We start from the raw sequence: 12,639 nt of genomic DNA, 5'->3' as shown, positions 1-12,639 counted from the left end.
ATATATCATTTGCACACTGAACTCATACCAAATCTAGAGCTTCAACTGCCTAAACTTCAACATAACGTAACTTCAACACTCCCAACCATACCATATTAAACAGATTCTCCGCGAATCCTCAACCTCATCAAATACTCCGCAACCCACTAACAGGCACAAGTCTAACATCAACCAAACTCCTTCGCAAGAATCAAGCTCCTCAACATCCTCCGATGTTGCACACTTACAAACTCCACCTTCCACGTCCGCATAACGTATCCTAAAGAACTAACATATCGCTTGCTATATCTAACGATTGCCCATGTCACCAAAACAAGTCTTAAGTCACTCAAAAAGATACAAGACCTCAGAGAAAGGACAAGCAACAAGGACAATGTTCACAAAGATTTCTATATTTCTCTTTGATGCATCAATAAGTCCAAAGTTACATCAGAGAATACATGAGCCAAGAAAAGGAGTTTAAACAGCATAAGACAGATATCCAAGGAATCGCATGTTACTCTAAAACAAGCTTGAGTTACCTAAAAAGATATCAAACTTAGGGAGAGAAGAACAAAATTTATGGACGGGGTTCACATGAATTCAAGAGAATGTTTAACAACACTATTAGGCAGGGAATAATTCAGAATGTAAGGTTCGAAACAAAAACTTCAAAAGAACTAAATTCAATCGGAATGACATATACATAAATCCTCATATATAACAATTTATTTATCTTATCTATTATATATTTTTCTAGTATATTTTGTGATCGAAAATTATCAATATTATGCTCTTATTTCCTAAAAATATTGAATTTTTAAATTTGTCTTTAAATTATATTAATTTTAAACTTCAATTCAAATTAATAGCAAACTTTTCATTAAAATTCACAAGTTTGTGATTTAATTGGGAAAAAAAATCTTTTTTAAGGAAAAGCTTTTGATTTGAGTTGTTTGTGAAAACTTTGAGAATTGACATCTTGCTAGAATATTGTAAGTTATTAGTTATTAAAAATTAGCTAGCTAATTATTAGTCACAACTTTGAGATTTTAATTATTCTCTCATTTAAAATTGATTTAGATTAGTGACAAAATTGTGACAAATTATATTAGTGTGCTTGGCAAATTTGCTTCAAATTTTTCGTGAATTTTTCATGGATTTATATAGAGGTTAGTGAGTAGTAGCAACATGAAATAAGGACAAAATAAGGACTAATATTTTTTCTGACAAATTAGTAGCAACATGAAATAAGCAAAAAAAAAGTCTATCAGTTGTTAAACGGTCGCTAATTCCTCACTAAATAAGCTTTTGATTAGTGACTCAATTGCGACCAGTTACTTCTAAAATTTTCTTGATCAGCTTTGGGTTTGTTATAACTTTGCGACGGATTTCCAACGAGATTAGCGAGTAATTTGTTACAAAATAGGTAAGATATAGCTTTTGCTTTGCGACAAGATTGCAGTTGCCAAGTCGCTCGCTAAATTAAAATTGCGACAACTTAGCGACAAATGTATTTCGCCCGCTAATCAGCGACTTAAAATCAGCGAACGAAGTGTGTCAGTTGTTAAACGGTCGTAAATTTCTCGCTACTTAGATCCCAGTCGCTCAATATCTTATTTCCACTTTAGCGACTAATTAGCAAGGAACACTTCCCTAGCTGAATGATTTATCCATTGCGACGAGTTAGCGACGACTGTTTTCTGTCGCTACCTTAATTTTGAATTTTTACAATATTATGCGAAAAAATAGCGAGAAACTAGTTGCTCGCTAAAAATAGAAATTTTGGTGACAAATTAGCTAGGAAATTATCCATCGCAAATTGCATTTCTAGTCTTTGTGACGGATTAGCTAGTAACATTGTTCCTCACTAATTAGACTTTTCACACAAAATTTATTTAGCGACGAACTAGTGTGTGAATTGTTTCTCGCTAATTGTATATCAAACACTTGCAACGGAATAGTGACAATAATATTCCTCGCTACTTTACTTTTATTCGATTGAACCCCTAAGTGACTGATTTGCTAGAACATTGTCACTCGCTAATTAATTTTTGACAAATTAGCGAGGAAATTTTCCCCGCTCTTTTTTTAGCTACAAAAGTCAATTTGCGAGAAACAAACTTACTCGTGAATCTCTCGCTAATCAGTCGCTTTTTTCAAGTTCGGATATTTTGTGACCGCTCATTAATTTTGTCGTTAGTCCGTCACTAATTCCTGGCAAGTTAGTGATGAATTAGTGACAAAAAATATTTCTCACAAAAATTCGTCGCTAATTTGTCAAATTCTTGTAGTAGAAGCAAAAGAACCAAACCGCATCTTAAGAAAAACAGATATCTCAGGAAATTCAAGTAAACATATGCAGTTAAGATCAAATGAAAATAACATATGAACAAGGAACAGGATTGGGGAATAATTAGTTCACTTTCCTAGAAAGAATCCCCAAACAAAACTTCAAGATAAACCATTGAAGAACAAAATACGTGACCGAGCAATCCCGAGATGCAACTTTTAAAGTTCCCAAAACCCATAACTCGCATCACCTATTAATTCTATTTCGTCTATTACAATCCATTAGTGTTTCCATATGCACAAATTATCAGTAATAAGTTGGCCAGACCTAATACCATGAGAGATGCAACGGTCGACTAACAGCATTAATCAATAGACAATCATGCATTTGAAACTCAAACTCTTATCATTAGGACAAGTCCTACTGCATGACAGACACTCAGAGTATGTAGTAAAGTATAGTCAGTCCATTCCCAAGACTCTAACGGAAACGAACTGCTCTAATACCATAATGTAACAATCTAACTTTTAGCACCTCATGACCGTATTAAAAGTCTGAGCGCTACTCAACTCTAAACCTTTTTATCTTATACTAATTCTATTTAATATTGAGCCTTCGCAAATACGGGATAGAATTTTAATAAAAAAAACGAAAAGCCTTTACTTGAAACCTCTTAATCACAAATATGTTTACAAGACACGTTTTCATTGCTTTCTTTTCTTTTGCCTTAAGGCTTCGGCCATTTCTTTTTTCTTTTTTCTTTTCTCCTTTTTGAATAATAATAATAATAATAATAATAATAATAATAATAATAATAATAATGATAATTCTTTTATTATTTTTTTTAAAATATTTCATTATAATAAAAATTATTTAAAAATTTTAATAAATTTTAAATTTAAAGTATCATAAAATTTAATTTAATTATTTTTAGAAGAATAATTTTTTTAAATAAAATAATAAATTATGAATAACTTATTATTTAATTTTAAAAAATTTAGAATGTTATAGTAGTAATTTATTTCTGGGTGTACAAATAAGTATTTACCTAAAATAATTAGAAAATTTTAAATTTTTGTATTTTATACTTTATTTTATTTTTTTGTGAAAAAAATTAAGTAGAGTATATTCATTTTTTAACTCATAATCTTATTGTACACATTGTACAAATATTCTATTGGCTCCTAAAAAAAATTCTTTAAACAAATATCAAAACTCAAAATTTATTAAATTTTTGTAAATTTTAAAAATTTATTAATTTTTATATTTTTAAATTAAATATTAACTATTTAAAACTTTTTTTCCGACAAATTAAACTCCACGGCACAACAACGTTAACATATGATTATAAACTAATAAATACACAAGGTCATTGTCATCAAATTTGACCGAATAATTGGGTCCACATCTTTAATTCATGCACCTCGTCCCTATAGTATCTCTGCAGCAACGGCACAGAAGACATGCATACAGCCCCGCATGAATCTAAATTTTAAATTTTTATTTTAGAAAATAAAATATAATCTTTTAATTTTAAATAAATTTTTTATTTTTTTTTTATTTTATTTATAAAATAAATAGTAAAAGATCATATTTTATCTTTTAAAATAAAATTTAAAATTTAAAGAATATAAATTTTATGTATTTTTTTTTATCAAAGATAGGAGACTCGAACCTGCGACCTTTTAATTGAGTATGGAGAGACTATGTCATTTGAGTTATAACTCATTAGCAAATTCTATGTATTTTAGACGTATATAAATAAAATTTTACACTTAATCAATTTAAATTAGTCGAATAATTTATTTATTTATACCATTTAAACTATAACTCATTAACAATTAATACATAATATTTAAAAGTATTGACCAAACAAAAAATATTAGACTATTAAATTAAAAATATTTGACCGTTAGACTAAAAATATTGTCCAATATGAATTAAAATTGTTTATTAAATTTTTCTCTACCTTGATTATTTATGTATCAAATGTTCTTTATTTGCATATAAATTACTTATTTCAAAATAATAATGTATCTAGCACATCTTATATAATAATATCTTTTTTTAAGCCTAAGAAATAAATTTTGTATAAACATTTTTTTTTGGTTAAATTCTTTTTTTTTTTCTATAATAAAGATCCCAAGTTTAAACTTTTTTTAAAATTTTGATAATATATATTATAAAATCAAATATTCAAAAAATATAGAATATTAAGTAAATAAAAAATATTATTTGTATATATTAAAATCAATTATATATATTTATGTATAAATATATATTATTTAATTAAATTTTAATATATATTTTATATTAGTAACATTTATTATGATTGCAAATAAATACATACCCACAATTATGTAGATACATCTAATATTCGACAATTATCATGATGGGTTAATTAGTTGATACATGCATATTGAAGTGAAAAGAAATCCATCTTGACAAATAAAGATACGTTGCACACCGTTAGCTACACCACAAGTATGCATGCTCCTTTTGCCATATTGCATTCTTCTATCATATACACCTAAGACTACTTAAGAGACGATTCAAACTCCACAACACAAGTCACAAACAACTTAACCTCAATAAATTTCTTTCAATTTAGTCATTAGTAGTAGTGTAGACACAATGAAGGCGGCACTAGTTTCTCTCTTCCTCTTCTTTGCATTTCCCTTGGCCTTTGCTCAACAAGTTCTGGACACAAATGGCAACCCCATTTTCCCCGGTCGCGAGTACTATATCTTGCCATCCGTAGCTGGCCCACCCGGCGGCGGAGTGAAGCTCGGCACAACCGGAAACTCAAAGTGTCCAGTTACTGTCCTTCAAGGTTATTCTGAAGTTGTCAATGGCATCCCTGTGAAATTTACTATTCTAGCACTACAGGACACGCGTAGAATGGCGGCGGTTTAATTGCCGAATTGAGGCGGTTTTAAACCGCAATTAAAAAGGTTGCCAACAAAGCAGTATCCACAACGGATAAAGGCGCAGGAAACACATTTTGCGGCGAACAGTTAGCGGCGGTTTATAACCACCGCTATATCATCCAAAAGTGATTTTCCACGCGTGTTTGCGACAACCACAAACCGCCGCTATTTGCAAATTCGTTTTTTAAGGACTTTATTCGCGGCGGTTTAAAACCGCCGCTATTCCGAGGAATTTTGTTTAATAATTTATTTTGATTAATTCGACAAACCTGGGTAATTTTTTTTAATTTCTTTTTATCTAAAGAATCTTATCGTTATTTAATATTTTTTATATTTTTTATTATATTTTATTATTTTTTCATTTTTTTATTTAAAGAATATTATACCTTTTTTATTATGGAAAAAAAGCTCATGAATATTTAACTGCGAAGCAAACTAACATATCTATTTTAATAATGTCAATAAAGTATTTCAATAGTCACCCAAAAAGATAAAGTACCTGGCTAATAATTAATGCTGCATACTTAACATAAACTAAACATATAGCAAAAAATAAAGTATCACATAAAACCTAATTTCTATTTTCTGCCATGTCCGTCCAGAGAATTCATCCGTGCAGCGATGTCCGGTCAGTATCCTTTGGGCCTCTTCTACTTGAGCTCTATCCACCGGCGGCTGCAAGCTCTGACGGAAGAGTTGACTTGGTGTCGGCCCGTGTCCCATCCCACGCACTCTACCCGTGTGCTCTTTACCGAGAGCTTGGGCAAGGAAATCATTTTCTAACAATATTCTTGTAGATTCATCCAGCTGCTCAATCTCAGATATTTTTTCCTGCAGACATAAATAAAATTACACAATCACACTAGGCTAATAGCATAATCAAGACATTTTAAGAACTAAACCCAACATGTTACAGCATAAATAATTAGGTGTACTTACACCAATTCTCCGAGCTTCTTCATGTATATAGCTTCCGTCAGGTCTCTTGTGCTTTAGGATCCATACTTCTTCCCTACCAACTCTCCTCCCTTGCTTTTCTAATTGTGACAATACAATTTATGCAATGAATTTCACTTCTTTAAAATTTTCCAATAATTCTTTGTTGTTTTACTCTATAAATAAATCAACACTAAATGCCACTTATACTTGATTACAAATTTATATTACCTCTTCTTCTCTTGCCCTAGCCAAGCTTTTAGAACCGCCAGTGTGCGTATAAAGTTGCTTCTTTCGATTCAGCGCGTTTTGCTTGCATTTCAACTATTTAAAATCAACAGTAAACTGTTGTTCACTAAAGTAATAAATATAACTATGTAGCATATATGTATCCTACGTTGCAATAGACTCAAAATAATGGAGCAGTAAGTAAGAAAGTGTGGAAATTGAATAAACTGTACGTAATCTTAAGTTAAGTATTGCTTTAACAAGAACAATAGTTATATGCATGCGGTCCCTATTTACATATAAGAAGTTAACAATGTTATTGTATTTCTAATATGCAAATACAACCCTTGTTTAAAAAGCTTTAGCAGGCATGTGTGACATAGCCCAATAACAATTATATAGCATAAATTATAATAATAGGGGTACTCAAATTAAATCAAAAGTCTTATACGGTAACAGACAAATAGCAAGGTTGTAATAATGAAAGTTGGTGTACATCAATCTCATCATCATGCAGGTATATATTATGATTTTAGCCAAACATTCCTTCTGAACCGTGACATGTGCTGAGTATGTTTATATTAAATTTAATTACACATGTATATTAAATAACAGGGTTCATATTCAAATAAATTGGAATAAAAACTATTTAAGAATATCAGATCATATCAAAAAATGATCAAAATTGCATGTTTAGATTTGAAAGGATTTCATTTTTTTAAAAATTACCTGTATTAGATCAGATTTTAGATCAATAGTTATTAGAATTGAACCGGTTAAATCACTTAATTAGATTGAATCTGTGTGTTACAGATTGAATTGGCCTGGTCATAATTAAATAAATGGGGTACCTTTGTTGCAAGATCATTATGATAGTCAATGAACCACCTCCAATGCTCTCTAGGAATTCCCTCCGGGCACTTCTCAAGATTCTGCTCAAGTGTCCTTGTTGGTTTGTAATGCGAGTCATACAGCCTCCCCCTTGTGTCCTTCCAGAACCTCCCCATTTGTTTCAAAAGTGTTTTCTTGATTCTACCACTGTTATCCTGAAAGTGGAACATCTCCTGCGACGACAATGTCCAGCCGTAAGTAATTGCAAGTTGTAAGGTTTGATATGATTAAACAATGCCGAAAGTCATTACCTTTATGCAATCATCATAAACCCTATCTTTGCCCCGCACCTTTCCCCAACTCTTTTCACAGATAGGAAATTTGCTGTAATCAGAACTCAACGCTCCTAGAATGCCACTCAACAGGCTAGCTCCATCTCCGACTGCTTGCAGTTCCTCATTGAACCTCAGCATGATCTTGCTACCATTAAGAGACTGCTCCATAGCCTCCCTCACACTCATTTTAGCTTGCTTGACTATTCCTTCAGAATCTATAAAAAAATAAAAAAAATGGTATTAGCGTGTTCAACGTGCCCAACATGTGAGCCATACATAAGTATATCATTAGCTAATCAATGTTCAAGTTTTATAGTTCAACACTTGTTACCAGTGAGATCAACATTCCAAAACTCAGTAGTCTTTCGTCCTTTGCGCTTTTCAGCATTAGAAGTAGCAAACATCCTGTCAATGTATTCATCAAACGAATCTACCTCGTTCGCCTCCGGGTCAATGTCTTCATTGCACGGTTCTGTCACTTGTGAACCGTTAGCGGCCTGTGGCTCAGGTCTTGGTTCGCTCCTAGGTGGACGAAAGGGTTGTAGAAGAGCCGCTGTGGAGACACCACCATTACTGGGGGGCGGAGGGATGAGCCAGTCATCGTCATCGGATGGTGAAGACACAGGAGGTGTAGCTGGAGGCTGCTGACGCGGTGGCTCCACTCTTGTGTCTTTCTTGAAGCGAGCTTTCCTGGGCATCTTAAAATCCTATTGTAAACACATGTAGCATGCCAACATAGATTAATATCTCATGGAAGAATATAATAATTAACCAACAAATAACTGCTATTTCTCTTTCACCTTCTATGTCGTATTAAATCCCATTAATTAAACAGTCGATATTAGCTAAAATTGACTACATTTACAGGCTGTTAATTATGTTCCACCGCGTCTTAGGCTAATAGCATTACTCACATTATAACTATGTTACAAGATAGTAAATACCAATATATATACGTACATATATTAATTATATTAACAGCGTCTCTTTTTCCAAATGATCCAACTACATGTAAATTAGAAAAATCAAAGTCCAAAGGGAAAGCTGTTAATGGACGGGGACACTAATAAAGCCTTATTTCATTCTTTTGGAAAAATGAAACCTAGTACACATAGCATAAATAAATTACTTGGTTTCCTAATTCTCTAATATCATGAGCCAGGTCCAGTGCATTAGATTATTAATTACAATTATTAATATTCTTATTTATTACAGGTGTATTTATTCCAGATATTTTTAATTGAATTCACAGCATAATTCTGCTCTCATAGATTTCTCCTGAACATAACTCACACTACTTGATTATAACTAACTAAATCTAAATATAAACCACTAAGCTAGCTTAATGTTACGGAGTCATCCTTCTCAAAAGTAGTTATGACAAGCCAAATTTTGTTGAATCCGATCACAGACACAAATTAAACAAGCTCATACTATATACTTTTAGGTTTCATGTATGCTCATCAAGAAAAAATTAAGGAGGAAAAAGAATGCTAATTAATGAAAATGAAAATCTCAATATAATAGACAACCATAAACCATGAAGCATAACTTATTAACAGCATAAGAAGTTCTGTTGGATAAGAATAATCACCAGCCAAGATAAACATAAATACATGTACAATACCGCAATATTGCCGAGAATCAGACTTTAGGAGAGTTGCTAATTGACATGACGCAAACACACATTGCTAAGATTTCTATTCATTCCCAATAAGCAAACCAAGTTATAGTACAACATAGAAAGTGCAAATCCTAAAGCCAATTTATTATCAAATGAATCAAGAAGTAGCAGGCAGGGGTAGAAAATGATGTAATTTTCAAGTAATGAAGTACCTGCGTCCTCTTTCTTGCACTCACGCAGGAGGGCTTCCAAGTGTTCTCTTCGGTCCTCACCACTGTAAAACATATAGGCAAAAAAACAACTTCAGAGCTGAATCCAATTCTGTGATGAACTTACAGCATCATATGTACCATGTCAACCTTGTATTATTGTCAAAAAACCCAGAATAAGCTCTCCCAGGTTGTGCTCAACAGAAGCTCTGACTTGTTCTTCAACAGTCTGGACCAATTTATACCAAATGGGGAATTAGATACCTTGGTAAACATGACAAGTTGGCACAATATATATGTAACATCCACATTGGCACAAGCGTGGCCTTATATATAACTTCCAATCTTCCTTTAAACAGAATTATAACAGGACTGCCAAGGAAGTTGCATCAATTAATAATAAAACCAATTTAAGATGAACATCCGATAGTGCAAGACTTTCAGGTTTATAATAATTAGTGAATATGCTTCAATACTAAAATAGATGAACAACTTGCACTACTCAATAATTTTTCTTTTTTTCTATATATCACTTTCCACTTAATTTCAGCAGCAAATTCAAGTTATAGAAACAACGAATGAAGAATCCATAGCTTATAACCTCATCAAATAGATATCAAGTGAAGAAAAATATAGTAAGAAGTCTAATCAGCAGCTTTATTATATCATCGATCATATATTAACATAAAACAAAGTTGATGTAAAATATTTCACTTGTACATAGCATACCGCTGCACTATCATCAATTACACCATTGGAAAAACCACAACACTTGGTCATAAAAAGTGAACACAAAATTGATTAGTATACCCCAAAACAAAGCCTCTATGAGTCTCAAAAAGATACACCTTGCTGTGTTCTGTTTAGACCAACCAGACAAAACTTCCTCACTTTCAACTTAATACAAGGCTACATAAACAGCTCAACTAGTCATATTATATTACCAAATCAATAATTAATACTACAGCGAACAAAATAATACAAATTGAAATAATCATGAACTAATTTGAAATACTAACAGTGCTAGAACTCCAACACAATCTTAAGGAACAAGCTCGGTCAACGAAGTAACAGAAAAGCTAAACTTAGTAAGGTCTTGAACAGAGCACTGATTTTTGTGCTAAGGTCTTGAACAGAGCAAGAGGAAACAAAAATGTGATTCAAAACACAAAAGCCAAACTTAGTAACTAAGAATTCTAAAGCAGGAATATGGGGGTTATAATCTTGCATCTTAGCAGAAAATATTTCTACAAAGTTAGGGAATAAAAGGAAATATTTAAGGGGTAAAGAACAAGGGAATAAAGGAAATATTTTTAACTGGACCAATGTTGCAGCTTAGTCCTTTCAGCACTTTTCTTTACTCTTAACAATGACTTCCGTTGGTAGCTTAGGCCTTTTGATTGTGAATGGTAGTAGGAGCTGTATTCTTTGTATATGTATGAGTAATTGATCAGTGTATTGGGATGAGAAATAAGTAATAATGAGATAACAGGAACTGAGAAATAAGAGTAATAATCTAAAAGGTGTACTATGCTATAGATGATATAATACTTGAGTTCTTTGCAAAGATAACAGTCCTACACATATCAAACTTTAGAACTCAAACTTTATCTTCACTTCATTTGGTGAGATTCTCCATTTACCCATTTCAGTTTATATAATGAATAACTTTTGTTATGTTAACACTAAAAAGAATTCTTGCTTCTTGAATCTTGATTTGGGATATTTGGCAACCAGCTTGTGTTTCTTATTGGTATAAACTTTACCCTTCCATTACATATGCAGCTACCGCTCATCCAGCCATTCCAGTCTCAACGTTCATGCAATCCGACACGGCCAGTGTTAGCCGCCACCACCATGAGACAAACTCTTATATGTCCAAGTCACTGAAAATGCAACTTTGTACTGCTTTGTTATGTATCAGCAATCCAAGTTCTTATCACATCTCTTATGAGCCAGAGGAAAAAAATGAGAGCTTTGGATTGATATAGTATATATTCAAATTCAAACAAGTCTTTTATTTCATTGATATTTGATAACAGGATTCATTATTTTGGACTATAATTCTAGATATAATTGATACAAATTATCTGCTTCTAGTTTTAGGACTCATCCAACCTCATTAACTTGCACACTTGAAAATTTGGTGGTAGGTTCTGCTACATGGAAAGGAGTTGTCACTTTCAATTTATTTCTATGGCTTATCGTTTCAGGCAAAATTGTTGAAAAAGTCCCCCACAAACCTTTGATCTACCCTTTCAGATACCGGTTACTTTTAGTCGAAAAAAAAATGGAACAATTCATATGCGAGACAGAGCTAACAAACGAAGAACAAGCTAGAACCTTACTAAAAAAGAGGGGTTTTGTACATACCAGAATTGTAAACCACGAAGTTGGTCGACGATGGATCCACCAGCAACGGGAAGCGCGATGCAGCTAGTAGTGGTGTCCGGAGGAGAACAGCGGCAAGGATAGGCGCGGGGAGATGTGTTTCGTGCCTCTGCCCGAAAGTGTGTTCGCGCGATGAAGAGTCTGAGCTGTGGATCTGATTCTGGAAAGGGTCGACGGCAGGAGGGAGAGGGCTGGATGGATAGCCACGAGACTCCACGGTCACAGATTGAGCCAGGGTAGAGCAGGGAAGAGTTTCGCGCGCTCTGCTTTCTCCTTTGGCGGGTTTCTCAGATACTTGATTTTGGGTATTCTGAGGCGAGGTTGGGTTAGAATATCGGTAGATGGTTTGGGATTAGCGGCGGGTTTGGTGGGTTCGACGCAAAAGCAGATCGAATAAGCGTTGAAAGGCTAATTTGGAGATGAATCGCAGCAATTCACCCTTAGTCGCTACGTTTTGTGAAACCGCAGGAAGTTCGGCGCAGAGATCCACCGCGTGTGTTGTAGTGTGGGAATAAGTACCCTCCAGATTTACGAGAATACTTCTCTGAAAATAGAGTTCACAAAGAAGCCAAAATGCGTAGAATCTTCCAAGTGGATTCTCTTTTTTGACAATGAAATCGAGAAAGCTTGCATGGGCATTGGTGATCCCGATGACCATAATCCTGATGACCCGCATATTTTCCTAGGAACATTTACCATTAAGAGGGCCAAATTCGGGTACAAGCTTGCGTTCTGTTATTATGAATCAAATTGTATGGATATTGGAAGGTTTAATAAGAATGGTGAAGGTGGAAGGCGTTTGTATCTCACTAAGGGTGAACCTTTTGATGTTGTGTTCATAGAGTCTAGTTCTTACAATAATGGAATTAGGTCTGTAGTTTAA

The 12,639-nt window shown here is 33.3% G+C and overlaps 2 protein-coding genes across 3 annotated transcripts; one reads left to right on the top strand and one right to left on the bottom strand.

Annotated features, from left to right (window-relative positions):
* Positions 1-4,906: 4,906 nt before the first annotated feature.
* LOC107641458 (subtilisin inhibitor CLSI-II-like) lies at positions 4,907-12,639 on the top strand. 2 transcript variants are annotated; one of them, XM_016344949.3, is made up of 2 exons: positions 4,907-5,148; positions 12,261-12,639. In XM_016344949.3, exons 1-2 carry the CDS (start codon positions 4,907-4,909, stop codon positions 12,637-12,639), a joined length of 621 nt encoding a protein of 206 aa, XP_016200435.1. The 2 variants fall into 2 exon arrangements, with proteins under 2 accessions (XP_016200435.1, XP_088344145.1); XM_088488019.1 differs by having other exon boundaries at positions 4,907-5,153; positions 12,260-12,639.
* LOC148566320 (uncharacterized) lies at positions 5,737-9,509 on the bottom strand. The gene is made up of 9 exons (XM_088488991.1): positions 9,493-9,509; positions 9,369-9,430; positions 9,220-9,287; positions 7,864-8,239; positions 7,509-7,747; positions 7,218-7,430; positions 6,366-6,462; positions 6,142-6,239; positions 5,737-6,033 (listed from the first exon to the last, which is right to left on the bottom strand). The coding sequence occupies exons 1-9, from the start codon at positions 9,507-9,509 to the stop codon at positions 5,737-5,739; spliced, it is 1,467 nt and encodes a 488-aa protein (XP_088345117.1).

Source organism: Arachis ipaensis, chromosome B5, assembly GCF_059453495.1.
Source record: "Arachis ipaensis isolate K30076 ecotype BB chromosome B5, ASM5945349v1, whole genome shotgun sequence".
NCBI classification, from domain to species: Eukaryota; Viridiplantae; Streptophyta; class Magnoliopsida; order Fabales; family Fabaceae; genus Arachis; species Arachis ipaensis.
Note: the sequence above shows the minus strand (reverse complement) of the source record. Positions and strands in the feature narration are given on the sequence as shown.

What these genes read in the sequence shown, in the direction of transcription:
- LOC107641458 (XM_088488019.1), top strand. Translation starts at nt 4,907, where the DNA reads ATGAAGGCGGCACTAGTTTCTCTCTTCCTCTTCTTTGCATTTCCCTTG. An exon ending in TGTGAAATTTACTATTCTAG is followed by an intron (nt 5,154 to 12,259) that starts CACTACAGGACA and finishes GCGTGTGTTGTA; the next exon opens with GTGTGGGAATAAGTACCCTC.
- LOC148566320 (XM_088488991.1), bottom strand. An exon ending in TTGGAATGTTGATCTCACTG is followed by an intron (nt 7,748 to 7,863) that starts GTAACAAGTGTT and finishes ATTTTTTTATAG; the next exon opens with ATTCTGAAGGAATAGTCAAG. An exon ending in GGCAAGAGAAGAAGAGGTAA is followed by an intron (nt 6,240 to 6,365) that starts TATAAATTTGTA and finishes TGTCACAATTAG; the next exon opens with AAAAGCAAGGGAGGAGAGTT.